This window comes from Thunnus albacares, chromosome 18 (genome assembly GCF_914725855.1).
Source record: "Thunnus albacares chromosome 18, fThuAlb1.1, whole genome shotgun sequence".
Lineage (NCBI taxonomy): Eukaryota > Metazoa > Chordata > Actinopteri > Scombriformes > Scombridae > Thunnus > Thunnus albacares.
Window position 1 is genome coordinate 18,116,501 of NC_058123.1, and position 27,927 is coordinate 18,144,427.

The 27,927-nt window shown below is 39.0% G+C and overlaps 1 protein-coding gene across 1 annotated transcript; it reads left to right on the top strand.

Moving 5' to 3' along the window:
• Positions 1–1,359: 1,359 nt before the first annotated feature.
• Positions 1,360–27,189, top strand: npdc1a (neural proliferation, differentiation and control, 1a). The gene is made up of 9 exons (XM_044334647.1): positions 1,360–1,700; positions 14,309–14,458; positions 23,605–23,718; positions 23,957–24,166; positions 24,598–24,664; positions 25,400–25,490; positions 25,657–25,736; positions 25,897–25,996; positions 26,093–27,189. The coding sequence occupies exons 1-9, from the start codon at positions 1,595–1,597 to the stop codon at positions 26,162–26,164; spliced, it is 990 nt and encodes a 329-aa protein (XP_044190582.1). The 5' UTR covers positions 1,360–1,594; the 3' UTR covers positions 26,165–27,189.
• The last annotated feature ends 738 nt before the right edge of the window (positions 27,190–27,927 follow it).

The following is a 27,927-nucleotide window of genomic DNA, read 5'->3' on the forward strand; positions in this document are numbered from 1 at the left end:
GTTAATTAGTATAAATAAATTAATGATTGGTTGACAAGCTAAACTTATCAGCATTAAAACAAGATTCTCATTTTTATCACAGACAGCATATATGTGTAAACCAACTAAGCACATCATATTATAAATCATATTATTATATATCATATTATATCGTTATCTTATTATTAATGTTACTCAAACCAAGCAAGTCTATCTGCTAACTCCCAGTATCTACACGACACACCCACTTTACTTAATGACACACCCACTTGGTTAGGTTCAGGCATGAGCCATGAGATGTTTAGGGCAGTGGTTCTCAAAGTGGGGTCTGAGTACCCTCAGGGGTCCTTGAAGGGGTTCCAGAGGGTCCCCAGCAAATAGGGGAATGGTTTATTTTCACTATAATTCCATCCATAAGTAACACAATGACATAATGTATGACTATTTTGGTCATGGATTTCATACACTTGCTGTAATAAAACATCTAAAAGCAAAAATCTTATCAGATGGGGGTCCGTGGTCTAATTTGTGTCAGTTTAGGGGTCCTTGACATGAAAGAGTTTGAGAACCACTGGGTTAGCGTTAGGGGTCGGGGTGTTGTGTTGTCTAGTAAAGTGGGTGTCGTGTAGGTCTGCAAGACTGCTGCAAACACACTATTGTCATTTAAACCGGTTTTCCACGTCATCACGTCTCACGTACCTCATGCGTTGTGCCCGTTTCCCAGCTAATCGCTCTGTAAACTGCTGCCTTCAGGTACTGTGGGAAACAGTCACATCTCCATTGTAAGGATCAACATTTGTGTGGGGGAGGTTACGGTAAAAACATAAAATATTAAATTTACAGGTGGAAAGTTTCACTGATGTTTCATATTTGTCATGGTGTGAGAATAGAAACTTCATTACAAACTGAAGTTAAAATGAATATTTAATCATGATTATATATTGAGTCATTCTAGGCTATTTTCCTGGCATTCATTTTTACTCCAGCTTAGTTGACAACTGAGCTATCACCATGACAACTGAGCAAATTCCAACAGCTGAAGAAGACCTTGAGATGAAGCTGAAAGGCTGAAAGCTCTTGAAAGTGGACCTTGAATTAAATTTTTTGTTTTTCTTTTGGTCTTTTTCTTTGCGGTGGGAACACTATTTTATTATTTTATTATATTTAATGTTTAAATCCGATGAAATCTAATTGACAGGACATTGCCAACCTCTGACTGTCTTCATAATAATAATGTTTTTTTTTAAAGGAGCAAAATAATGTGGGAAAACACACGACAACGCTGCTGTCTGTTATGTGACAAGTCTGCGTGTTTTTATTTATGAGTTTACGAGGAGACCATGAAGGCAGCATGTCAAACACACTCATACACACACACCCACCCTCCCCTGCTTGAAGCTCCGCTATCTTTAGCTCTGCCACGGATTACAGTGCGCAGTGTGTGGACAGTCCACGTCCCCGGTGTCACCTGCTCAGCCAGTCGCTGTGAATACTTTTCGCTGAAGCTCGCTCGCTCGCAGAAAAACAAAAACAAAAAACATCAAAACAAAAGTGATGGGGGAATGACAACAAATTCCCCGTCTCCGGCTCTCCGTCCCCGAGAAAGACCCCAAGGATGCTGTCGCTCTCCAGCCCGCGGAACGGACGCCTGCGCCGGGCCTCGCTGCTGTTGCTGGCCGCGGTCCTGCTCTGTGTCATCCCCGCCACAGCTAGCCTCCCAGGTAACAAAAGCTCCACAACAACACACACACACACACACACACACACACACACACACACACACACACACACACACACACACACACATAACAATCACAGAGCCGCCACCAGACAATCCAATTATCCTCGAAAGCTTATTTTCAAATATCCCGGGACTGTCTGTCCTGTCAGTAACCGTTAACGTTACCGGGGCATCTTCAACGGATGAGGCTCGTGGCAGCTGTCGACCAGCGAGGCAGCGGCTTTTTTTGTGTCAAAATACAACATTTAAAACTCACCAAATAGAGCGTTTTAGTGAGACAAGTGTGTTTTATTTACTTTGGTGGTTGCTTTAAGGTGTCAGTTTTGTTTCTGATAAAGTAGTTTGATAATATGTGACGTCCCATGAGTTCAGATGACCGTTTTGGACAGGTTGAACAGGTAGCTAGTTTTACGTCTGAGTGAGTGAGAAAAAAATGCACATTCCCTTCCTTGTCTGGTTATTCAATGCATTTCCTTGTAACTCCTTTAGAAATAGCTCAAGATTATTATTATTATTATTTTATGTTACACTATCCTAACTCATGTTTTAAAGGCTGGGTCACATATGATAGTATATCTATGTAGAAAACGAGGAAGAATAGTCATATATTGTGATAGAGGGTGACATTTTTTATTATTAATGAACTGATCTTGCTTTGATGGATTGATTGAGTAGATCAGTAAGCTTTATTTAGTGTATTAGAAATAATGGCAAATGCCTGTAAGCTACTGAGTCTATTGATATTTTAAAAACAGTTACTGCCTAGTTAATCTGAGCAGCAGCAATAAAATCCAAATAATTTGGTTTATAATGATTGCAATTGGAGCAAAACAAGCAATAGTTTGTACTTTTCTTAAAAACTAAATGAACAAAACATGAATGAAAATGGGATTTGATTGTTTAATATTTGATCAGATTAACCAGTAACTCTTTTGAGTTACTGGTTAATCTGATAACAGGAAACTGGTTTGAACAGTTTTGCTTCTTTGTATTGTTAAAGATGTTAAAAATGGAAATGTTCCATACATACATGAGTGCACTTTTATGTGTATGTGTGTGTGTGCGTCAGTGATTGTCGCTGTTGATGTGTGCCGGAGAGATAATCTGCCTCTCAGCTTTTAACACAGAAACCCTGTGGGAGAACCGACAGCTGGACTCTTATATGTAATCTTTATCTTCCATCTGAGGGACACACGCACACACTCTGCCCTCGCACTGAACATTTACTGCCTTTCCCTGGACACATATTTGTGAAATTTATAGATTTTAATATATTTTTATTCCACCCAAACACAAATCCATCCACGCACAGTCTAGTCGTCTAGTGGATGACTCCAACCCACTGAAGTCTGATCATGAAATTAAAATGGTGTGTTTGTTTTGCTTGTGCACAATAAAGAGGATAGAGAGGTGATGACGCAGTTTCTGCACTTGTTTTTTCCCCATAGGGAAAATTTGAAAAGTCTTGCTCCCTCAAATGCTCAAAAAGAGCATTTTTCCTGGCAGTAGCCACCAGTGTTTTTCTTGTTTTACATGTTCAGAAAAGAATAATATGTTTGGTGTCATCAGCAGTCACAGGGTTTTGCTCGTGTGATGCGTGACATGTTTGGACACCTGTTACATTTGAACGCAGCTTTCGTGTTACATTGTGTCAGTATATGGGCTATTGTTTGTGTGTGTTGTGTTGAAATAACAAGACAAGGCGAAATAACACCTTTTTCACTACAATGTGAGACGAGTGATGACAGCACATTGCATAATGTGGCTGCTCAAGAATGTCATTGGAGTCATATCTACCCCACTGTGATTTTTAAGTGAAAGGAAGTTAGTTAAAGATATTTAAATGTACAAGAAGCGTCTACAAAACCTCAAAAAAGCACATCCAGTGTTGCAGCGAGTCAGGTTTGAGGAGGATTTTTGCTGGAGTGTGGCAACAGCATGAAGTGCATAGTAATCAGGTGGTTGATTCAGCAAACATCGACACATCACCATGTGTAAATACGCCAGAAAGCTTTCACAGAACATTGGGTTCTTGGGATGGAACTAATCCAAAATCTCCATAAACCCGACTGATTACATAAACTATGTCAAGTGTGCTTGGCTGGCTGAGATACAAAATTAATCACCTAAACTTGCTGAATTTGTTGTGTAATTCAGGCTCATTGGGGTGCATTGAATTAACAGTATTATTTTTTTTTTCACAGATAAAACAGTTTGTTCACATGTTATTGCTGCTCTAATTTTAGCATTCACTGTGCAAACATCACCCTCACTTCTCTGTATTCTTATTCATTCTGATCATCGTTGTGCTGCCACCTTTAAATGCCAGGTTTGTCACTCACCAAACCCACATAGAATTGGTGTGATTATTATTCAGCGAGCCTCTGCCTCCGGCCTTTTCCTACACAAGGCTTAAGCATTAACGATTCATGTCTTCTGTGTCACGCTGTGTCTCTCTCACAGACACACGCAGGCGCTGGCCTGATGGTGTTTTTCAATCACCTTTTATACCCTGCGGCAGGATCAGTCATCTGCATTGTAGTGGGGATTGAGAGCAGTCAACAGTCAGGTGGAACGACACATGCACACTGTCAGGGGGACATAAAGACCACCGAGTCGATGACTGGGTTCAAACGTAATGATTCGTATCCACATATGATTAGAGATTAAGTATGGCTTGCATATGTTTGTATGCAATTAAAAGACAAGGTATGGTTTAGGTGACATTCTTATGTTCCCCCTTGGGCTCAATAGCAAATCTGCTCCTTAACCTCATGAAAGCTGTCAGGTTGGAGTGAGTTTGAACTGTGCTCTGTCCAGACGTGTCAATAAAAATACTACTCCTAAAAAGGTTTTGATGGAAACTCACAAAATATCTGCGGGCTGAAGAACAGGTAATGAATTGTAGATTCACATACAGACACCAGGAAACGGAAGTAGTGGAATGAGGAACAAGGTAGTGAACTGAATAAAGCTTTAAAGGGGAATTTTTCCAGAACTGTAAGGAGAGAGTGATAACGTGAGGTTACTTAAGTGCTTCAATACTTTCTGTAGACAGTGACACATAGAATCATCATTTCTAGCCCAAATTAATATGAATGATGCAGGGAAATGGCAAGCCTTCAATTTTTTTTAGTGTTTTATTGTCTCATTTATGATATATTGTGTGTGAACTCATTGTTTCCAGGAAGTAATTTAGAAAAGTAAAAAACCTAACAAGAACTCTTGGTTTCAAATGGAGCTTTTATGTAGCTTGTGTGGTCTTTGAGGGAATTTTACATTACCAGCGTTCGTCAGCTCTTTCTCTCTCTCTCTCTTCCTTTCTTTGCCCGACCTTTTCATTTGAGAGCCTGCTGTTTCGCCACCAGACCTCTCCAGGAAATGAGAGGACCACAATTAATCAACTTACAGAGCACTTACAGACATTTGGTCAAACCAGAGTCAGCACCGTTTCAGCTGTTTCTTTCAGGAATCACATCATCTGAGATTGTACAGGGTTGCTCCCTCCGTTTTACTACCTTTAATGTTCAAACGGCGGTGGCAATTTAAAAACGACAAATCACTGAGCAGCCGCTATACTACGTCTGCGGTTTTGCACGAACGGAACTGCGAAAATTGAAACAGAATTGACAGAATTGTCTGTACCCATATCCTTACCAAGAATGGCAGTGCCTGTTTAGCTGATTTAAATACTTACGAAGCCTCGATAATATCAGAAACACACTTATCAGCTATGACACACATACCCACAAATCTGTCTCTTTTAGATACCACAGCAAGTGCTTCTAATAACATGATACTGGGTTATTTTAAGGTAATTATCAACCAAAGTAGCCCAGTTCATTTGTGGCAGTAGTTTACATCATTAAGTCCAGTTTAAGAAATACTCAATAATTGCATCAGCTTTCAAAGATGTTGTTGTTGCATCACAGACTAGTTTTAATACTGACAAACACAATGACCACGAAAAAGAAAAAAAGAAAAAAGAATGAATCAAGGAGCTTTTATTTGCCACCTACATGCTGCCTTTGTATAAATCCCTTTAACCTTTGTTCTGTTTGCCGTGGGGTGTGCTGCTCCGCTCCACTCTAATGATAATGACACAGTAATTATCCCCTGTGTATGAGTTAGACGCGTTATTGTCAACATGACAGACAGTTACTGCAACAGAAAAGACAAATGACTGAAGCAGGGAGCGATAAGGCAGAAGAGACATGACAGCACCACGAGAGTAGTTAAAATGAGAAACCGAGACACCTTTTTGATTAGTTTCCCTTTCACCTTTATTATCTCTATCATCACCTTGATCCATCTTTATCTGATGTGTGTGTGTGTGTGTGTTTGCAAATGCGTGTTAAACAGGTGCAAAGACATGCCCGATTTTCCACCAAGTGTGCAAAAAAACTTTACATGTAAGAGCCACTGCATCAGATTATCGTGGGAAACTAACACCTACATTAGATGAGTATCCTGAAACTGATAAAGTAGACAGTTTCCGTGCATTGAGTCAGTATTTAATTTAAGATCAGGGTTGTCTGATGCAGTTTTCTTAGAATTGAAGCAATCTAGGTTGAGGTGGCAGGCTTTTTTTCCGCTACGTTGTTCAGACAGTTATGAAGGTGGCTGATGAAGCAGTTTTTTCTGTGACAATCATGTGGGAGTTGACTTTGAAACCTGCGCTTTGCTTCCCTTTGTCACTGTTCAAAGTGGTTTTACTTCCTGGCCGAACTTGGCTACACAAAGCCAGGGAAAAAACATATATCATGACCAAACTGCAGTCTCATTTCTTTTCGTTTCTTCTGTCTGTTACTTGAAATTAATGCTAATCCAAGAAGTACAGAATGTGTTCATTATTGTTATTGTTGTTTGCTGTCTTCTCAGTTCATTTTTATTGTCTTAATGCTAACAATGTGTTATACATATCAATCATTTTATCTTTTAACAACTTTCTGCCTAATCCATCATTTGCTTTCATTAATACTGGTTTTATGGGGCTAGAACAGTGACAGTTAAATTTTGGCATTGATAACAAACCCTGAACTGAAAAAGGAAACCTTGGCATTGAAACACTTGTTAGAAAAAGTTGTATTGGCACTGAAACGAGTACTGGCACTGAAAAAAGTTCCACTGAAAAAAAAAATACGGGCATTAAAGAAATTACAGTCTTACAATCTTATTATCCTATTTTATTTAGATATTTTTTTCATTATGATGTTTTTCAATGTCAATCTTCAGATTTTTTCTTCATGTCTTTTTGTCCATGTTTTATTTTTCAGTGGAACTTTTTTCAGTGCCAAAAGTTGATTCAGTGCCACTACAACTTTTCCCAATACAAATGTTTCAATGCCAATGTTTTCTTTTTCATTTCAGGGTTTGTTTTCACTGCCAAATGTTATTTTCAATGCCAATATTTAACTGTCGCTGTTCTAGCGACAGATAAAGCGATTTACAATGTTCCTGATTGTTAGCCTAATTGTAGTTTTTTTCCCAAATAGTAAGTTGTGTTGGAGTGTCTTTTTCCTGAAGTTACACTAGTAGTGGGTAATATGAATAAAATCCTCTATATCCTCTAGAGCTGCAACAATTGTAGTCGATTAATTGATTAGTTGCTAACGATTAAATTAAATGCCAACAATTAAAGGTAAAATTACTCTTGTGCCAGTTTATCAAATGGGAATATTTTCTGGTTTCTTTAGTCTTCTGTAGCAAACTAAACATCTTAGGATTGTGGACAAAAGAAGACATTTGAGGACATCATCTTTGGGAAACAGTGATGGATATTTTTTACCATTTTCATATCAACAACTAATTGATGAATCGAGGAAATAATCGATAGATTAATGGATAATGAATAAATAATCGTTAGTTGCAGCCCTAATATCCTCTATTTTCTTGTGTATATAACTTTGTGTCAACATATATTGAGATTGTGTATTTTCTGGAAAACCAATTCAGATTTATTGTTTTTGGCTAATTTGGTAAAGTAAGTACTTCAAGGCACAGTAATCAAGGCACAAAAATCATATGACAAAATCTCTGACAAAGACAAATTTATATTGTCTCAGGGTTTATATAGTATATCGTCATATCATCCAATCCTAACTCATCAGAGAGTAGCAGTGCTTCTCCCATCTGATGCTAATGAAAATTAAGCATCAGAAACAGGCTGTTTGGTATTTGTTTTTGCCATGGTTACACCAAAAGCCACACACAAGCACACATACACACACTTTATCCATGTGGAAATAAACTGTGTTTGGATGTCAAGTGAAGAGTGCTCAGCAGAGCTCTCAAATGTTTCCACTTGATTTAGAGTGGCTCACTTCCTGACTGCTATCAGAGGGTCAGGAAATGCACACAATGGGAATGTACGACCCCTCTGGCCCCCTTTCCTTCTTCCTCTTCCTCTCCCTCTCTCTCTTTCTCTCTCTCTCTCTCACACACACACACACACACACACAATTACAGATTTGGTATCATTTGTTGTATTGTATCTGTAAAACAGCTTGAAGGAACACAAGTTAACGCTGACATGAAAGTGTGTGCACGCTTGCTGTGTGTATTTGTGTGTGCGTGCCTGTGTGTGTCTGAGTGTGTAGGTGTTTGCCAGGCTGTGTGAGAATGCCTCTGTTTGCCTCTCGGTTCTTCCTGGCAGAGCCGCTGCTGAGCACACAGCCTGGCAACAGCAGCAGCAGATGGTTCGAAAAGTAATTTTTCACTCGTTCCAAGGACTACTTTGAGGCCGCGTTCACACCGAATCCGGCAATGCAGCACTTTCCCGCAGGGTTGTGCGGAGATGTAGGCGTGTTTATTTATGCTTTAGAACGTAATTGCCGTGAAACAATTAGAAAATAAAGTTTTATTTCTCTGATTCACAGCTTTGTTCTCGCTACCGCCCCTTGCTCTCTTCGTTCACTATCTAGCTCGCTGCTCTCTCTTTTTTTTTCACTTGTCTTTTTTAAAATGGGGGGAAAAGTGGGGAAGCCCACAACAAAGTCAACAAGTGAACAAGGGTCTTCCCCCCGTAGGTATCGTTGGTTTGATCGTCGGCTTATGTGATTGGCCACTGCAGCGTTTTGGTAAGAGTTAATTCTGGTTCAACTTTTTGAAGACGGCTGCTGTGGTTTTTTGTTGAACCCCATGCGGTCCCCACTCCTGCACCCTAAACACACTACTCCCATTTAGATGAAAGTCCCTGAGTTACATGTTCTTTTACACCTCCGCTATCTTCACCAATACCAAACAACCCAGTGTTCTGCAGGAATGTGTGTGTTTTTTTCCCCCCCATTTTCTTTTGTTTCCATCTCCTTGTCTGTCTCTTGTTTTGTATTTCTCTTCCTGTCTCCTTGATTGAGCTCTCTAGTGTGCGACAGCACTGTGTGGGAGGAATGTTGATGCAAGGCCACCTCCTATGGTGACTTGACATTATGTCACTGTGGTGGCTTTGTTATGCCGCTAAATAGATTTGAGCTTTTTTGTCATATGATTATTATGATGAACATCTTTATTGGCTCATCTGTGTTTAGAAAAAGTGCCAAGTTATGTAAGTGTGAGTTGGTGAGTTTGGTGAAATGATAATGATTAAGTCAGTGTGTCCTTTTCAACTACTGGTGCACCAAAAGCACATTATTACAATGAAATCATAAGCAAACATTTTCATGACAACTGCTGTTGAAAGATAATGAAGGCAGTTTTTGATTTATTTGGCAACAGCTCTGCCCAGATTTTCACACTTGCTTTGCTTTTTCCTCACCCTCTTTTTCTCACCGTTCCCCTGCCTAACACATCCATAATGAAGCACACATACAGTAGGTTTGTTTCTGGGTGTGTGTTTGTGTTTGTGTCTGCTGGGTGTTTGTGTGTGAGGAGAATAATTATATGCATTCATGTGACTGCAATAGGTTCCAGCACATTAACTTTCCATGTGATGAATAACAGATGAAGTGCTGACCAGTGATGCTGAGATTCTAACTGCATTACACCTTGCTTTCTCCCATTCATAACAGGGATGAAATGCATGTTCCCCTTTTTTCTTAGACACCAGTGATTAATTAATGTATCATGAAAGGCTAATTTAAAATGGTCTTTTTTTGTGCATGATGACATAGGGTCTGGAGAATATAGTAAATGATTCAGCGATGCACTGAGATACAGTCTCTAGCAATACATTATTGCTGGAGTTACACCAGTATCTCAATGTGTTGTGCTGTTCTGATTAGGCTACATGACATTTAGATGATAGCACTTGTGAAGATAATGTTGTGTGTATGTTTGAATAATTTGTCCATAAATTTCTGTAAAACTGAAAGCGCTTCATAATGCAATGAATGAAAATGATATATGATTGATTTCTGTTTCCCTACAAATTGTGGGCTCAGTACCTTGACAAAATAGATGTGAAAGTGTGTCTACACTGTTTGTTTAAACAAGACTTAAGAGTCTACAGCCATGCTAGCAGCCCCGTGAGGCTGTACTGCACTGTGGTGCTTTTCAGCTAAATGCTAACATCAACATGCTCACGACAGCAAACTGTTGTTCATCAGCATTTAACACAAAATACAGCTGAGGTTGATGGGAATGTCATTAGCTTTGACCATCATAAACCAAAGTTTTGGGCAAATTAAAATTTTGACCTGATAATGGCACCAGGTGAAAAGTGAGAGGATCACCAAAAGCATTAAGATTCATCCTCTGGGTACCAAAGTGGATCAAAGCGTCTGACTGACCGGCATTGCCATCCCTAGAGCCACGCCATCAGCATGGCTCAAAACTACATGTTCAAGGTAGTTTCTCCTATTTAGTCATGTGATGTATCACCAATAAGTATGTGTGATTCCCTACCCTAATAATGTGCACACATCCAAACACTCAAGCAGATATTTGACAAATCTAAATTCTAAATTGGCTAATTCTCACAATGAAGTAAGGTCAAGAACTTTGAGATAGGAATGGGCTGTTTGATCTGTGACATGAGTGTAGTCTTCTCCACCTGATCTGGGCCTAAACAGCCCTTGATCTTCAGACAGTTACCAGATCAAAGATGGGGAGAGGCAGCTAATGAAAGGAGTGAAGGAGACATGGCAGCATATTTTAAAAGATACTAGCAAGGTCATGTGTCAGGCCTTGGCTTGGTATGGAGTTGTTAGTGGAAGCCTTGATTATGGGCTCTTGTGCTTCCCCTGACCGAGATGATTCACTGATGTCATTGCTTGCTTACGCCAAGTATTTTTGCAATCAATCACAGCCATGCACTATTCAACACAAAATCAAAATAAAACCAGTAAAACAAACAAAAGTAAAGGCTTCTTTATAGTTAATAAAATCTTTTAGACTGATCTAGTGCTTGAACTGATAAACAAACAAATTTTTCCCTCTCTATCTGGGACTTATCCTGTCCCAATCTACTGCGGCAGTATTAGAACAAAGCAGAGTCTGCATATATCTGTGTGCATGGGAGCAATAATCAAAACTAGCAGGTCAGTGTTCTCTGCATGAAGTCTTGTATAGTCTTACATCATGCACATGCACACCGACAAGTGCCCAAGAGTCTATTCCACTCTCCGCTCACTCAGTGTCGGACAATCACGAAGTGCACACACTCCCACAAGGACAGAACAATCTATTTCTAGTGACACTTTTTTCTGTATGGGGTTGAGGGAAATCAATAAGAACATGTGACAAGATTAAACAAGGGTTTGATATCTGCTGGGTAAAGACAAGGAAAGCACATGGCGGGTAAAAATAGGTGCCACGACAACTGAGGGAGGGAGAGGAGAGAAAATAATCGACAGAGAGAGAATAATCTTGGACGTTATCAGGAATGAGGGGGCTCGGAACATTAGCACGTTACACTCACAGTGCTGTGGAATAACTTGGCAACGCGGCAGTTGAAGCAGCAATTAAACTTAAAGGTGACGGAGTCGTTGCTAGGCCGTGGGAACAGAAAAAAGACAGAGCGTGAGAACGATCAAAGGGAGTTGTCTACCTGCATGTTAGTTTTGTGGCCATGTGATTCATGGCATTAAGTAAAACACTTGCTGTTCTACTTGTAAATACGTCATTTGCACTCTCAAAAATTAGAGGGGCTCATGTTTTCCCATCACCAACCTCACCAAACTCCCTCTCCTTCCTCCTGGGCCTGTCTGTTTCTGTTTCTATTTGTTTCTCTGCCTGTATGTTTTACCCAAACTGAAAGAAAAACAAAGCATCTCAGATTACACGTGTCACTCTGCCACTGACTCCCTGAGGCATCAATCCAATCAATAACAGGAGATGTGGACACGTGTGTGTGTACCTACGGTGTAGACATGCCTATATACTTGTGTGTTTGCGTACGCTGTATGTATAATGTTTATGTGTTAGTATTTGATTTGCTATCTGTTGGTGTTTACACACTTGTAATGTTGTTGAAAGTTTGAGATTTACATTAGCATCTCTTTCTTAGTTTAGTGAGCTTCCAGTAATGTTCAACTGTAGTTTTAGTGTTTCAGGCAGGAAGGTTTGACAGAAATTCAGAACAGCTGTATTTACCTTAAAATTTAGACCCTATTACCTAAATCTGAATTTATACATTTTTCCTTAAAGCCCAGGCCAAACAACAGTCCACAAAACATTTAAACATTTAGTCAAAAGACTTAAGTTTATCATGCCAAATAACAAGTACAACAAAGCAGCAGTAGTAGAGTAGGGCTGCAACTAATGATTGTTTTCACCATTGATTAATCTGCTGATTGCTTTCTCGATTGATTGAGTAATCCATTTGTCTATATAATGTTTAAAAATTGTGAAAAAATGGCAGAATTTTCACAATTTCTCAGAACCCGCGGTGATGTCTTCAATTCTCTTGTTTTGTCTGACCAACAGTCCAAAACTTAAAGATTTTTAGTTTACTATCACATATGATAAAGAAAAGCAGCACATCCTCACATTGGAGAAGCTGAAAGCAGAGAATATTTGACCTTTTTGCTAGAAAAATGACAGAAACGATTATATGATTATCAAAACAGTTGCCAATTTCCTGTCAATTGACTAATCAATTAACAGACTAATTGTTGCAGCTCTATATTAGAGTATGTGGAAAGTGGCAATATATTTCAAATATGGTCATAAATATGTAATTAATCCATACAAGTGCAAAATTATGAAAATTCAAAATTAATAGATTAACACAGATTAAATCATTCAATGTGGTTTATTTTTATTTAAGGTGACCTTACAAATAAATTGAACTGTCCAGTCCAGTCTCATTTTTTTTCTTGTTTTGGTTTACAGGAATTTTTTGATAAAAATATAAATGGGGGAAAATGGGTGGATGGATAGTAACACACTATGTATGTATATATGTGCACACAGGTACACAAGGCAAGCACCAGTCCTCTGCCCCTCTTCTATCTGCTCTTCATCTCACCAGCACTCCCTCTCTGCACATCTGCTCCTTCAACAACACATCTTTCCTGATATTGCAGGCCTTGTTGCCATGGAGGTCATTCTCTTACAGTGATCTCCTGTGATGTGTAATTCTCTCTTATGTAGAGATTAAAAAAATAATTAGGTTACGGAAGGAGAAAGGACTGGACTGTGTTACCAAACAGAAAAAACATAGTAACTAAATGAGGTCTGATTTATTGTTTTATCACAGTTTAATACAGTCGGCCTGTTTGACCAGTTCTGTAGATCATTTAAACACTTAAAGTATTAACACTCTTAAATCCTTAAATAATTTATCCCATAAATCATCTGCAAATGCACGACCCACCAAACTCAAACCGTCTGATCTCTCCTCATATTTTTTCACAAAGGGAGTTTTCACAACACCGATCTTTCACCAAGAGACATGAACAACCCTGACCTTTGAGACCCTTTATACCACAACCTGGATTCATCCACTCTCTCTCCCAACTTAAATCACCTCCTGTCTGTTATGCCAGTATCAGCGCCTGCTGTGCTGTTCACCTTTAGCTGCCCCACTGTGCAGCACTGCTGGGCTCATTATCCGCTCTGATAGCGTCCCAGTGCTCCACCTGCCCTCTGCAACCAAACACACCTGCTGTGGTTCTGTAACCCACTTCTCCCTCTGTGTGTCTCTCAAGCTGTGTGTGTGTGTGTGTATGTGTCTACAGTGTTTGAGCTCAGCTTTCAAACTGGCAGTAATCAGGTCAAGTGATTATCTAAACTGATTGCATTGCCAAGCAGGTGGGGCACACCACATTGCGAAATGCAGAAAATTATACAAAATGTACCTTTTTTTGTAGTCAAATATATCTGTCCTATTTGGCAAACCTCACCCAAATGGAAACCTTGAAAGAGGTTAAGAACTATTTCAAAAATAATTCGGTGAAGCTGTGATGTAACTCTTACATCAGCAGACGCTCTGTAATAGGGCAGATGTTGTATTTCTGAGTGGAGCTGAGAGCTTCCACATCCACTAATGAGTGAGTCGGTTTTAAAGTCTAAGCATTTCTTTTTTGGGAACATTTTTATAGTACTTGACTCTAAACGAAGACGGTAATTTAACTGGCACAATCATTTCTGCATCACAACAGTATGGTTTGGATACTAATGAAACTCTTGTCACTCTCTTTCACTCAGCTGGCAGTAAGTGCCCTCTCCATATAGACTGTGCCAAAGAGGGACGCCACTTCTGCAAGCCTGGCTCCTCCCACTGTGGCCCCTGCCTCTCCCCATTGGAAGAGAACGAGGAAGGACGCTGTGTAGTGAGGAAGAGGCACCATCAGCATGGTATGAAGAAAAAGACAATGTCACATGCACATTCTTCTATTGGAGGTGATAGAGCTACAACAATTAGTCAATTAATTGATTAGTCTATTGACAAACTATTTTGATTATCATTTTGAGTCCGTTTTTAAGAAAAGAATGCCAGAATTCTCTGGTTACAGCTTTTCAAAGGTGATTTTTTTCTGGTATTTCAAGTCCTCTATGAAAGTTAACTGAATATCTTTTGGATGTGGACTGATGTTAAGGACAAAACAAAGCATTTGAAGTTGCATCTTAAGCTTTGGGAAACAGTGATCGACATTTTTCACCATTTTCTGACATTTTATAGACCGACTTATCGATTAATCATTCAAAACAATCAACAGATTGATGAAAGTAATTGTTAGTTGCAGCCCTAGGAGGTGAATGGACAGCTGAAATATTTTGTTTATTACAAGGATGTGGATTTGAGGAAAGTGAATTCTAAGAGATGGAGGAGTTCATATATCAAGTCATGCTTAAATGTATATAGGCTATAAATGGGCAGAAGAAATCTGGCAAAACCCAAATTGAGAACTTACTGTTTATTTAAGAAAGATTATAAATGTGAGAATCAATTTAAGTATGAGATCATCTGTGCACAGATGAGATGTGGTATATTGCCTACTACATATTGAAAGTGGAAGATACAGAGAGGAAGACGAAATTAAGAGTATTTGTGAATATTGTGAACTGAATGAGGTTGAAACCAAAAAACTTATGATATGTCAAATCTATCCTAAAATTCCTGTGTCTGAGTATTGCCACAAGGGATGTGTCATATAAATGATTAGACACGAAAATAAAACCACTCATTCATTCAGTACAGAAAGAACGGAAGACAGAGAAGACACCCATCCCCACCCATCTTTTTTCACTCACACCGACGCACTAACTCATCCAATGCGCTCACATGTAAGCAAATAAGTTGATTACTGTGAATAAACCAGATTAAGGTAAGAGCTTTGTTAGTGCAAATTTGTATGACTGGAAGGATGTCTGGTACCCTGCAGGCTAACATCTAATTGCAACACAAAAGAGGGAGAATGGATTGACTTCTTTGCAGGAGAGCGCCTTTGCTTTAGTCTGGATCATTAAAAGCTTTCTTATATATTCATAAAATTCAACATATCAGACTTTTTCAGGGAGAGAACAGTAACATCCTGAAATTATTTCCACTGCTATGATTATTCTTATTATACGCTCAGTTCCAGTTAGATAACCTGCTCAAGGTTTAAATGACAGTTACAACAATTGCTTCACTTTGGTTATAATCAAATTATTCAAGTGTATGTAAATGTACTGTCTGACTCATATTCTTTCTCTGTTTTGCTTTACGTTTTCACTCCGCATTAGTTCTTTGTCATTGCCTCTTTTCTCTTCAGCTCTGTATCTTGTTGCCCACATCTCTCTTCCACTCCACCTCTTTCTCTCAATTGCCTATTGATTCTGTGCTTTCCTTCTCCTTCCCTATCAATCTTAGCGTGATCTCTTTATTCCCTCAACCTTATCTCCTCCATTTCTCTCTTTTTCTTATCCAGCTCTCTTCTCTCTTTACATCCTTGTCGTGGTCCTTACTGTCCCTGCTTCTCTCCTCCATATCGCTGACAACTACGATGCAGTCTGACCCTCTGTTGTTTTTTTTTTTTGTTTTTTTTTTTAATCCTCTCCTGCTGTGTCTGCAACATACACGCACACATGCACCGCCCCCACACTCTGGCAGCTTTAATCACTTAGATGACATGCATCTCTCTCTCTCTCTCTCTCTCTCTCTCTCTCTCTCTCTCTCTCTCTCTCTCTTGCCCTTCATCTCCATCACTGAATCTAATGTCATTTAATGAAAAAGCCAAGCCGCGAAAAAATAAATCGTATTTTTCTGATTTTCATGGCACTCGCTGGCACACATGACATGTTTCGAGACGGTGCTGCACAAATTGGAGAGAGAAACGGAGAAAGTCTTGTGTATCTTCGAGTGCGCTGGCTTGCCTCTGCATGAATGTGTGTATGTGGAAGTGTGTGTGTGTGTGGGGAAGTGTGTATTTATGTCTTTTTGTGGACATGTGTGTGTTCTCTGCAGAATTAATAATTTAGATGGGTCTGCGGCAGCACCACACAGAGAAGAAAACATAGGAGAGAGATGAGTTTGAGGATGTATTGGAGAGAAAGGTCACATCATGTAAAAGGAGTGAGGTTTTTTTTTTCAGTGCATTTATAAGATGATAAGGCCTAATCAGTTATTACTATTTACATGTAGAATAATGTCTTTAATTGTTTTTTTGTGTCTCTGCATTTTTCATATGGAGACTATAACTTTAAGTATGTGATGCTTTGTGCGAGTGTGTTTTTGTGGTGTTGTGAATCCCGTACATCATAGACCTTGGCTAATCTCCCTAAAGTGGTTACATAAACCCCCGGGAGACCACAGAACACAGTGATCCGCATGGGAGACTCTGACTCTGTCTCTTTTTTTCACACTGACATGCTCACATAAATATTTATACAATAACCCACACAAAATGTTGAAATGAACTGATAAAATTACTTCAGTTTCTCAGGGGCAGCGGACGTCTCTTGATGCATCGAATCAAGAGCTGCAGTCCAGATGCTGCCTTAGTAGTTTGACAGCATTACTGACACCAAGTTACACCTCAGTAGTCACTCTGTTTCCACCTCAGAGGAAATATGACGGCTGCGCTTTCACGACTTAACTGATTATCTGAGATTTTTGTGTCCTTGCTGAAGCATGAACAATAGACATCTTTCAAAACTGAAATTGTAATACATGACACATCCCCAATATGTGTCGGTTCATTTTCTCTCTCTCACCGTCTCTTTGTTTCCTCTGTCTCTATCTGTCTCACACACACACACACTCAAGCTCATGACTAAACCTTCGCTTTGTCAGCAAGCACAGTTTGCTTCACAAAATGTACCCATTTGTTCTTCTAATTAAATTTCTAACTTCAGTCTTACTGGTTCTGCAGTGCAGTTGCTTTTCTGCGTTCTATAGAAAAATTACATTAATATTATAAAGCACTTTTTTAAAGTTATATGTTTTGAGAGAATTAGCACGATTCAGCCCAGATTTCTCAGAGACAACGTATGTATGAGAACAGCAGGATGCAACAGTGTCCTGAGAATAATGGAGAGTGAAGTGCGGTCGTGTTGATCTTCAACCACCCCAGATTCTCTCTTGTCATTTCCCTCCTGTGTTGCCTTCTCTGGTTGCCTGCAGATAGTCACATTAAATTCAAAAGTCTGGAAGTGGTTTGTCAGGCTACTATAGCCACTACTATCAGGCTGCTTTACTCCCTACTACCTGACCATAACTTGGCCTCTACACTGACCCTGCTGGCTGCTTAGTAAGGCTATCAACTAAAGGGTCATGGTTGATCATAACATTTTTTATACATGAGACATGTAGTCAAGTAGTCATACATTGCAGACTTAAACATTGTTAAAATCAGTCATATCTGTGGCACCACAATAATATTCACAAATATGTTTTGGTCTTTAAAAACCTCTCCATCTATGAGTGCATTTATCAGCAGTGGGACAGAAATATTGGCTTTATCATTTATTTTTCAATTAAGTCAACCAATCGATTATCAAAGAAACTGTATGACTACAGTATTACTCTACTAAATAGAAAGTGTTTATTCTGGATCAGCACTAGTGCTTAGCCCTTTCTCTCCTGTGATGACATGGTTCTTATCCTCACCTCAGGTGGGATTATCTTCCCATTCCAGTCACTACAGTCATGCTGCATCTTTGACTATAATATAAAACTGATTCCTCTAAATCACACTCCCCTCTTTAATGTCTTGCACTGAAAATGATCCTATCAGCGCTTCTCTGTCATACATTATCATACTGTACGTCTGTGGCCTTGAACTTGTTGATATCATAATATTGCAGCAGGCTATTCTGCTGTTGTATTCACTGGAAGTCACTTAGTATGGAGTCTTAAATTTCACACACTCAGTCCAGAGAGGATTGAAGTGCACAGCAGATGAACAAGTGAGGCAGGCAGCAATTTTTATTGTAAGTAGGACCTGCTTGTATTTGACATAGAGGCGTGCACTCCCATTAGTAAACACACCATGCCTCGAAGCTATGCCCCCTGCACAGAGTGTGAACGGTGTGTATTCTTTGTATGTAGTTAAATGGTGTACAGTTACAGTATGTACTAAAGGCAGGACTGTCTCGTTGTAGCTAGGTATTTTACAGTCTGTCTCTTTCTGTCTTCCTGTAGCTCTCTCTCTCTCGCTTACATCTACACATATAACTAAATATCAGATTCTGTCTGTCCCCCCTCCTTTATGCATGTTTATATATTTTTACATGACATGATATACAATAGAGCAGCAAACAAACTAAAAAAACAGAGACACCCCAACAGCTGCTGGAGAGGCCTAACCTGCACATGATCACATATCCTGCAGCAGTTTACTTTGGCAACATGATAGGTCAAGAAGCTGATGGAGAGTCAAACTACAGTTTGAGTTTACTAACAATGAAATAAGAGTTTGCAGCCTTTCAGTGATAGAATGAATTTTTAGCCTATATAATGATATATGGTTGTTGATGTCAATCTTGCAATGTCTACCACTGTTCCACCCTGTACAACTAACACAGTCATATAACTTCAACATAGCATTTTTGCAGACTTTTTACAGTTGTAAACAATCACACATTGTGTTTAATGTGATGTAAATGTGCTTAATCATCAGCCAGAGCATCAAAATGCAAAAGTCTGTCAAAGTTTTAGATTGTTGTACCTAATATTTTGCATTTTGTGTAGGCAGTGGCCACTAGTTTTAGGCCCGCAGTTATGGATCTACAGTTTTTATCCAAACCTGTGCTGCCTATTATGATGCGAGGAAGGTAAGAACAGCAAAGCAGCAACAGTTTCGACTAGGGATGCACGATATTGGATTTTTTGCCGATATCCGATATGCTGATATTTCCAACTCAATGTAACTGATTGCCGATGCCAATACCGATATATGCACATATTTTTTTCCAGCTGGCTGAGACTATTACACATGCAATCATAGATTGTACTAAGTATGATCAAGAAAGACAATATATGAAGGAAGAACTTAGGAAGACTGGAGTTCAGGAGCTCAGTATTAAAACTTTAATGAACCTGCCAAGTGGGTGGAGCACTTGAGTTTTCTTTGAGTTTATTAGACAGACAGGATTGAGGAATGTGTAGGATTTAATCTCTGGTCCACACTCCGGAGCAGAAGGTGGTGGTAATGCACCTAATACGCTGGTTGCCAACCGCCGTTATAAACCAAAAAGAAGGAAAAAAAGCTGAGTGAAGTGGAGCCTGTGGAGGAAGCACCAGGATCGTCAGGTGTGGCGGAGGAGAAGGCAACAAATCGGCCCTCATAATCGGCAGAAAATGTTCATTTCGGCCGATGCCAATATTTCATTTTAGAGCTTCTATCGGCCGATACCGATGACGTGCCGATAATATCGTGCAACCCTAGTTTAGACCTGATGATGTAGTCATGTAGAGGCAAGGACTATTATGGTTGCATTTTTTTCCTTAACATGAGTAACTAATATAGCTGAATGTTTGTGACCTCACATTTCTAATGAGATAAAATATTTCTATAATTTTCTATTTTTGTGGGTTAATCCTGACCTTAACCCTTCTTTTGTGAAATTAAATTAAATTTACAATATATATTTAGTTAAATATCCTTTAAAGATTTCAAGTATACTATTGCTTTGCTTAGGTATACTTATTTTTCTCTTAAATATTCTGCTTTCTCGGGGTACTTTAAATAATAAATATTAAAATACATATTTGTATATTTTCATCATTGCCTCTTGACTTACACTGGACTTAAGAGGCTATTGTGTGTTTGTAAGCCGAAGACGCTATAAGACATTGACCACTAATCCATTTTCTAACAGCCAGGAAAGAGTAAAAGAATCTTAATGTTTTTTGCTGGCTTTTAGACTTTTTAGGTAGGCTTTTATTGCGTTTTTTTCATTGGATGGATGAAAGACAGGTGGGACTGTTTATTGAAGGTGAGGACATAGATTTCCTGTATTGACTCGAAGCTCTGCAGTCAGTTGTGGCTAACTTTTTATAGCAGGCGGGAAGATGACTCACAGCCAAAATTATAAGGTACACCACCTTACCAATTTTAGATTTTATAAGAAAAATTACTTATTAACTGTGTTCCACTCCCTTATTTGAAAACAGGCTAACTAATAAAACAGATACGAGTCTCTGCTTTAACAGTGACCTTTTTGGTTCCTTTCCTTTTAACTTAACCGTCTTGTAGACCTTTCCTCAAAACACTGAGAAGAGCACATAAACGAGACAGATGTAAACCTTGCAGGGCTCTTTGTACTTTATGCTGGCTGATCAGAAGGAAGCCTTCGATAGACTTCTGGTTTTCTGACACATGACAGTCTGTCCCTCTCTTCCTCCCTCATACCATATATTAAATTGCCCACTAGAGGGCAGCAGGACACTAGTATAAATCAATATGGATATTGTCACTAAGGAGGGACTCAGTGTCAGTAACTTGTTCCTGTGTTATTAAAAATCAGCATGGTGACATATAAAATTCAGTTAAGTGGTTTGGAGTCAATAAAGTCTTTTTTATCAGAGCTAAAATTATCAGTCAATTAACAGAATATCCACCAACTATATGTAAGACATTATACACTGTAATTGAGCAACCATAAGTCATTTGTAATGTAAAGCTTCCAGCATATCAAATATGAGACTTTCTTGATTTTCCCAGAACATTTTATAGACTGAAGACACAGTAAATGTATTCAATAAATAACATAATAATGAAAATAATCATAGTCCTGTTTTATGATTTAATGCCCAATAAAATGATCAAAAATTGATACACTACATGTTGCTAATGATCTCCTTTTCTTAGCTGTCTTTACCTTGGTAATGGTGTATTACGGTTCATATAGCTGTTATGCCAAGTTTTGGTGCAAAATATCTCAAAACACACCCAGTCTTAGTAATACAAACACACAAAATCTCATCTGAAAGCATTCAGATTCATCAAAGATGAGGTTTTCTTTGTGTTGTGGTTGTTTTCTAGTGTTTAAGATATACTATTTATAATTATACAATATATTTTGCAATTTCTACACAAATGTAGGCCAAAAAGAGGTAAATAAAACAACAAGATCTGTAAAATCATCCTGATTTAGAGCTTCTGGACAATGAGAACAAGGCAGGAAGGGACTGTGTGTGTGCATGGATGTGGTTTGGGGGGAGGAAGAAATGTGAATGGGTTTTAAGTGGGAAAAGAGGACAGCACAGATGTGTGTGACCCTCAATACCTGTTGAGCTGTTTAGTGTTTGTTTGTAGTACCCAACTGCCCCCTGGGTGCCTCTCAAGAGGTTATGGGTCATTATCAAGCTAGTGACAAAACTCTCTTACACAAGTAGAGGTGTGCGTGCTTAGTCAGTGTGTGACAAACCACACACATACACACAATCGCCACTTTCTTGGGGGGTGAATTATCAACTTCGGCTTAGTTGGAGTCCCCAGGATTTTCCTATAAAGAAATCAATACTCTGCTCATTTATTTTTAACCATTTCTCTGCGGATTTTAAATCAATCCACACATTAGAAACACAAAAAAAATCTCCCTTCTCTTTTGAATGTGTCCTCTAAAATTCAATCCTGTATTACCACACGCTGCTGGCGAGCACGCAGGGCACTGTTGGAGCTCTCAGCCACCTGCAAAGTACAGATGGTGCATCCCGCCTCCACAGACACCTGCTATGGAGTGCACTAAATGGCCATTAGTGGAGGGGGGTAAGAAAAAAACAAAGCAGGCAGTGAAAGTGCTGGCATGTCATATCATACACATTAGCACAGCCAGATGGCCGGCCTTCTGGAGAGAAAGTGACACTGTAATCATTAATCTGATGTAGATGGTTGTAATAATGTGTAATTGCACAATTTGTTTAGATACATTCATTGGCAATGGTCACTTATTTTGTCACACTGGTTTTAATGTCAATGTCATATAAAGCAGCTGCACTTGTGTTAGCCAAGGATGCTGAACGGATAATGGCATGATCTAATAAATGTGCTTTTTATGTGAAGCACGTTTTTCCGCATTTTGTGTTCTCAACTACTTTTTTCATGATTTGCTGCCAGTTTTGAGCACAAATAACTTTGATAATTTGAAAACTGAAACCTAGTGAGGCAAAGGTTTGGCTGATTGCTTTTGCGTGCCACCCCCCCCCGCTAGGTTTCCTCCCCCGGCCACACACACAGTATCAGCCCTTGTCGTCGCCCTGGAGACCTCAGCTGTACTGCAGGAATGTGGCTAACTGTCTGGCCTAAAGGGCTGTTAAAAAGCAGTTTCGTATTGTCTCTTTTTTTTACCAGTCTCCAAACAAACAACACGTATAGGCACACTCCCTGTCTGTCACTTCAGAAGCAAGACTCTGAAAAACACATGTAACAGTTGGGAGCGGTTATGTACACGTGCCAACTAAACCATATGCATCTCTCTGTCTTAATCACAATAGTCACACATTAGCTAAATACAGAAATGACAATAAATACAGAAATGACAATGCTTAAAAGTATGTTCCTGTTATAGGAAAACCTAAACTCATAAGACATGAGTGATGTGAAGAGAGTGAATGATTAGCCCTCTACAAAAAAAGACTATGAAAATGAAAGTCATAAATGCTGTAGCCGAAGCTAGAAAACATCCATTGACATCACTTTATAATCAGTCCATAAAATACATTTCATGAGTTTTATTACCTAGTCACACATTAGCGAATGAATGAATAAGAGAATGAATGATTAGCCCTCTATTTGATAAGTAGGTAGGTCAAACGGCTACCTTAGTCAGAGGCCTGTTGCCCTGGTAACTGTGTTTGTGATTTAACAGGTACAACCAAATGTATTGAAGTTACTGTAAGTGCTTACTGACTGATTTCTGTGTTGTGTCTATGATTTAAGGTGCTTTGTTAATTGCACAAAGCCTTCAGTATTTGTTTCTGCCGTGTTTTATGTGCTTATACTTAAGAACTTGAGAGCCAGATTAATTTGCGTAACAGTAAACTTAACCATCTTTTAATCTTGTGTGTCCTTTAGGCAAAAATACATTCTACCCTGACCTGGATGAAGAGATCGATTATCTTCACTCATACATCGAAAAACAGGAAGTGGCGGAGATCAAACACCCACAGAAGCAATCCAAACATCCTGGTATGAACCTTGAGAGCAATCTCAAGACAGACATACTACCATATCAGTAACAAGCATATCACTTGTGTGTGTTTTTCCCTCTAGTATAGAAACCTATTTTTTTGTAAAAGAGGGTTTGAATTATCTACTGACGTGCGCTCTAATTGACAAACGCCTGCATCCAATCTTGTGTTTTTCCCCTCATGGTAGCCGTTGATTATGACTCTGTCGCTGTTTGTGTCTGATTCGTTCTCTGCAGCTGCCATCGCCTCCCAGATAGATGTTAAAAAAGGCAAGACAGATGCCTCCAAACACAAACCGAAAACCCCGCATGCCACCACTACAGCCCCCCGCTCTGCAGTTTCTGCTCTTCTTAACACACCGACCCCCCAGCCCAGGGCCACGGGACTTGAGGGCCGAGATGGTCCTATAGTTGTGCCAGCGCACAAGAATGACAGCGTTATTATCAGTGAGTATGATTTGATGTCCTCAGCATAATATGACAGTAAAATGGTAGGGGATCAGATGCCCGCAGCAGTCTTAAATGGCTTCACTGCACCCACAAAGTGACAGACATAGGGTGCTGGTACATGATATGGGTGGAAACAGATGATGGATACAAATTTGATCCAATGAAATGTTTTTGTGAACCTCACTTGTTATCTCTTTTGTTCTCTATATATTGCAATGGAACAGTTGATTATTTTTGTGTTTATTGGTTTTATGTTGCATATTATTGCATAATAATATATTGCATAATTTTACCCAGGATGACTATGACAGTTCATAAAGAGCAAATGAGCACATATATAATTATATTTAGCACCCATAATAAATGTCTCAGCAGTTTAGTCATCCGATTCCCTCTGAATAACTTCTTTCTTTTGATTCAACTTGCAGTTATCATCTCAGTGTGTGTCGTGGTGGGCGCTGTGGCAGTGATCCTGGCAACTGTCTGTTTCGTCAAGTAAGCCTGAACACATAAAGTGATCAAATTTTAGAATAAAGAACACTATTATTATGGAATTCACTTCATAACAAAAGAAATGCAATAAAAAGACTGACAAGACAGTTAAAAATGATCCATCTAAACTATAACAGACAGTTATTAATACTAAAGAAGTGTTGCAAGCAACTAAACTTTGATCACAGTTTTCTTTCCTGTTAAAACAAATCAAATAAATAAAGAATACAGAGAGGACCATTCCAATAGTATACACATTTTTTTAATTCATGCACAAGTTTGAATTTTCCCAACACAGTTTCCGTTTGTTATACTCCCAATTTTGCCCCCAAAATGTCACATAGCACACAAAATGAAAACATCTTTATCAGTTGACATACTGCATTACACATAAAGTTTATCTGAAAATCACAACATTGCATATATTCATCACTGAATTTTAATTGATTTGATTAAAATGGTCATTATCAAATGAGGCTAACAGTAACTAATTCCAATTAAAACAGAATAGGCATGTCTCTCAAGATTTTAGAGGTAGTAAAGAGAAGAAAATGTGCAACATATGCACAAGTCAATATTAAAAAAGATGGAGACTAAGAAGGACTTTTAGCAAGAATTTAGCAAGCCAGTTTTACACAGTGAAACCTTGTGCTGAAAACTGAGGCAAGTTGTGCAATACAGAAGCAGGAAACAACTGTCAGTATTGCAGGAGACTCAGATTCATGATGCCCCCCACAGGTTGCAGAAAGAATCGCATCTAGCTCAGAAGGTGGACTACCCTGCTTATGGAGGGACGGGCGCGTCTGCTGCAACACCTAATGGCAGCTCGGTAAGCCCACAGCTCTTTTGACACCTAAACATAAATGTCAGAGCTTGCATTGTTTCAATTCTCACTTCTCCTCTGCAAAAACCACAAGATGTATGTATGCAGCATGCGCCGAAGATTCAGTTTTTAAATGTGCCACCCACACTTCCTTTGTGTGTTTCGCCCACAGATGGGAGATAAGACTCTGGCCCAAAGTGCTCAGATGTATCACTATCAACATCAAAAACAGCAGATGCTCTCGTTGGGAAAGTAAGATTTCTTTTTCTGTTTCTTCACTTTCTGACACTCCCTCCCAATCCCTCTTGTTTACTCCTGTCATTTCTGTATTTAGACCTTAAATTCTCAACCACATCCTCTGACCTTGTTACCTCTCTGCCTGCATTTGCATCTTTTTTCCTCTTCTTCTCAGTCACAAGCCTGAACAAAAAGTCGTTGATACCGAGGTCACTTCAGATGAGGAAGAAGTGGGAGGAGACTTTACAGTATACGAGTGCCCAGGACTTGCACCGGTAGGTAGAAACACACACGTGCAAATCTGCACAACACTAATAATTTCTGAAGTTTGTTTTATCACTAAAAATCTAATTTTCTTCCCTCCTTGACAGACTGGGGAAATGGAAGTGAAGAACCCTTTGTTTGATGACTCAACCATACCTTATCAGGGGAACCAAAAGTGAATGCTGAACACTTTACACACACATACGTACACACACACACACACACAAGCCATTTCTCTTGAAGAAACCACTCTGTCTCACACTGCATGCATAGAAATGGAGGACCCCGGCAGAGGACAAAGTGATGAAAAAATGATTGTTTTCTTCTTTAACTAATTCTGCCCTGAGTGCGGCTTTTAATACTACACGTGTATGTTCCTTGTTAATTTATTTCTTTCACAGTTTTGGAGCATTACTGTCTTTAAGAGTCCTGCTAATTTTGTCCCTCTAGGTGTTTTGTCCTGATTAAATGTTACACTCTAAGTTAAGATTTTCTCCTCCACTCTTGTTATTTTCCTTCATTTCTGCAGCTACTTCCAAAGAATGTCACACAAAAAAAGCAGACATATGTACAACACAGACACATGAATACACATACATAAGCTGGGAAACAGTTGCCCTCTCTTTTTTTGTCATGCATAGCTAGGAGCTAAACCACATTCCTAACAGATACCCAAGAACTATTTAATTGATCAGATCCCTGTGATTACCTCTGTGAAGAAAACAAACTCCTTAACACAACACAAGGATTAGCATTGAAAATGTTACCATTGGTGTTGCTCATTTTATTTCTTGTCATATAAGCTGCACATAAAGATTTTAAGACTATAGAGTATAAATATATATGAAGTATATGAATTGAAGTACAGTACTTGATGATGTCTGTTGCATGGTTTGACTGTACTGTGTTTGAATCATGGCGATGCTTTGATCAATTATTCTGCCTCCCGTATGTATGCATCCTGTTGCTGGAGGAGGAATGACTTCCTCGCACTTGAATGAAATTTGAGAGACATACTGACATTTACTGGCAGATGTGTAGGTGGTTAATTTGACCATTCTGTATCAACCCCTTTCCTCTCCACCCTCTTGTTGGCCCCAAGCTAACCTTGTGCTGCAAAATGTACATACAAAGTGAAAGTGTTCACTTTTTATAGATATTTGTACATGCAGACCAAGGATTGGAAATAAAACTTTTTACCACATCTGAAAATGACTTCTTTTTGTGTTTGTCATGGCATGTATTCAGTAATAAGAATTTCATTAAACCTGAATTAAGTAAAAATCAAGTTGGAAAATCAGCATGAGCTAATTGCAAGAAAAACAAAGAGAAGGGAACAAAATAAATGGTTATATCTGTGATATATATAAAGGAAGCATATCTGAAAAGCACTGGAAATGATGTTGGCAACTGTGCTCATATATTTGTGGCAAAATTTAACATTATTTATGGAAATTAAGTCGTGCATCAAAAGCATAAAAAGTCAGCAGGTGTTCAGTGAAATACAAATTTTGTTTTATCTGTTATCCTCTTGCATTGGTGGGACAGTCAGTTCAAACTCATGCTGTGCAGCCAAACATTGTTCAAATCCAGAGAACGTTGTTTCAGGTTCTAGTGGAGATCCCAAAGTTTTCAAATATATGAACTATTTCTGGGTGGATTTGGGGAAATGTCTTGGATTTGAATATTGGATTTCAATAGACAAAGTGGAATAAGATTATTTTTCAGGCCTCAAGGGTTAAAGAGAGAGGTTAGAGTGAAAGGTCATGCCCTCCATGTGGCCAAACCACACAGCAACAACTTCAAGCAGTGGTGCAAACCCTGGCCACATTTTTTTTTTTTTGGTGAAACCAGTTCAGACCAGCATTTAAACAAATTCCCAAAAGTACACCTGCAAAATAAGAGAAACACTGTAAATTGTCTATAGAAAGACATCTAGCAA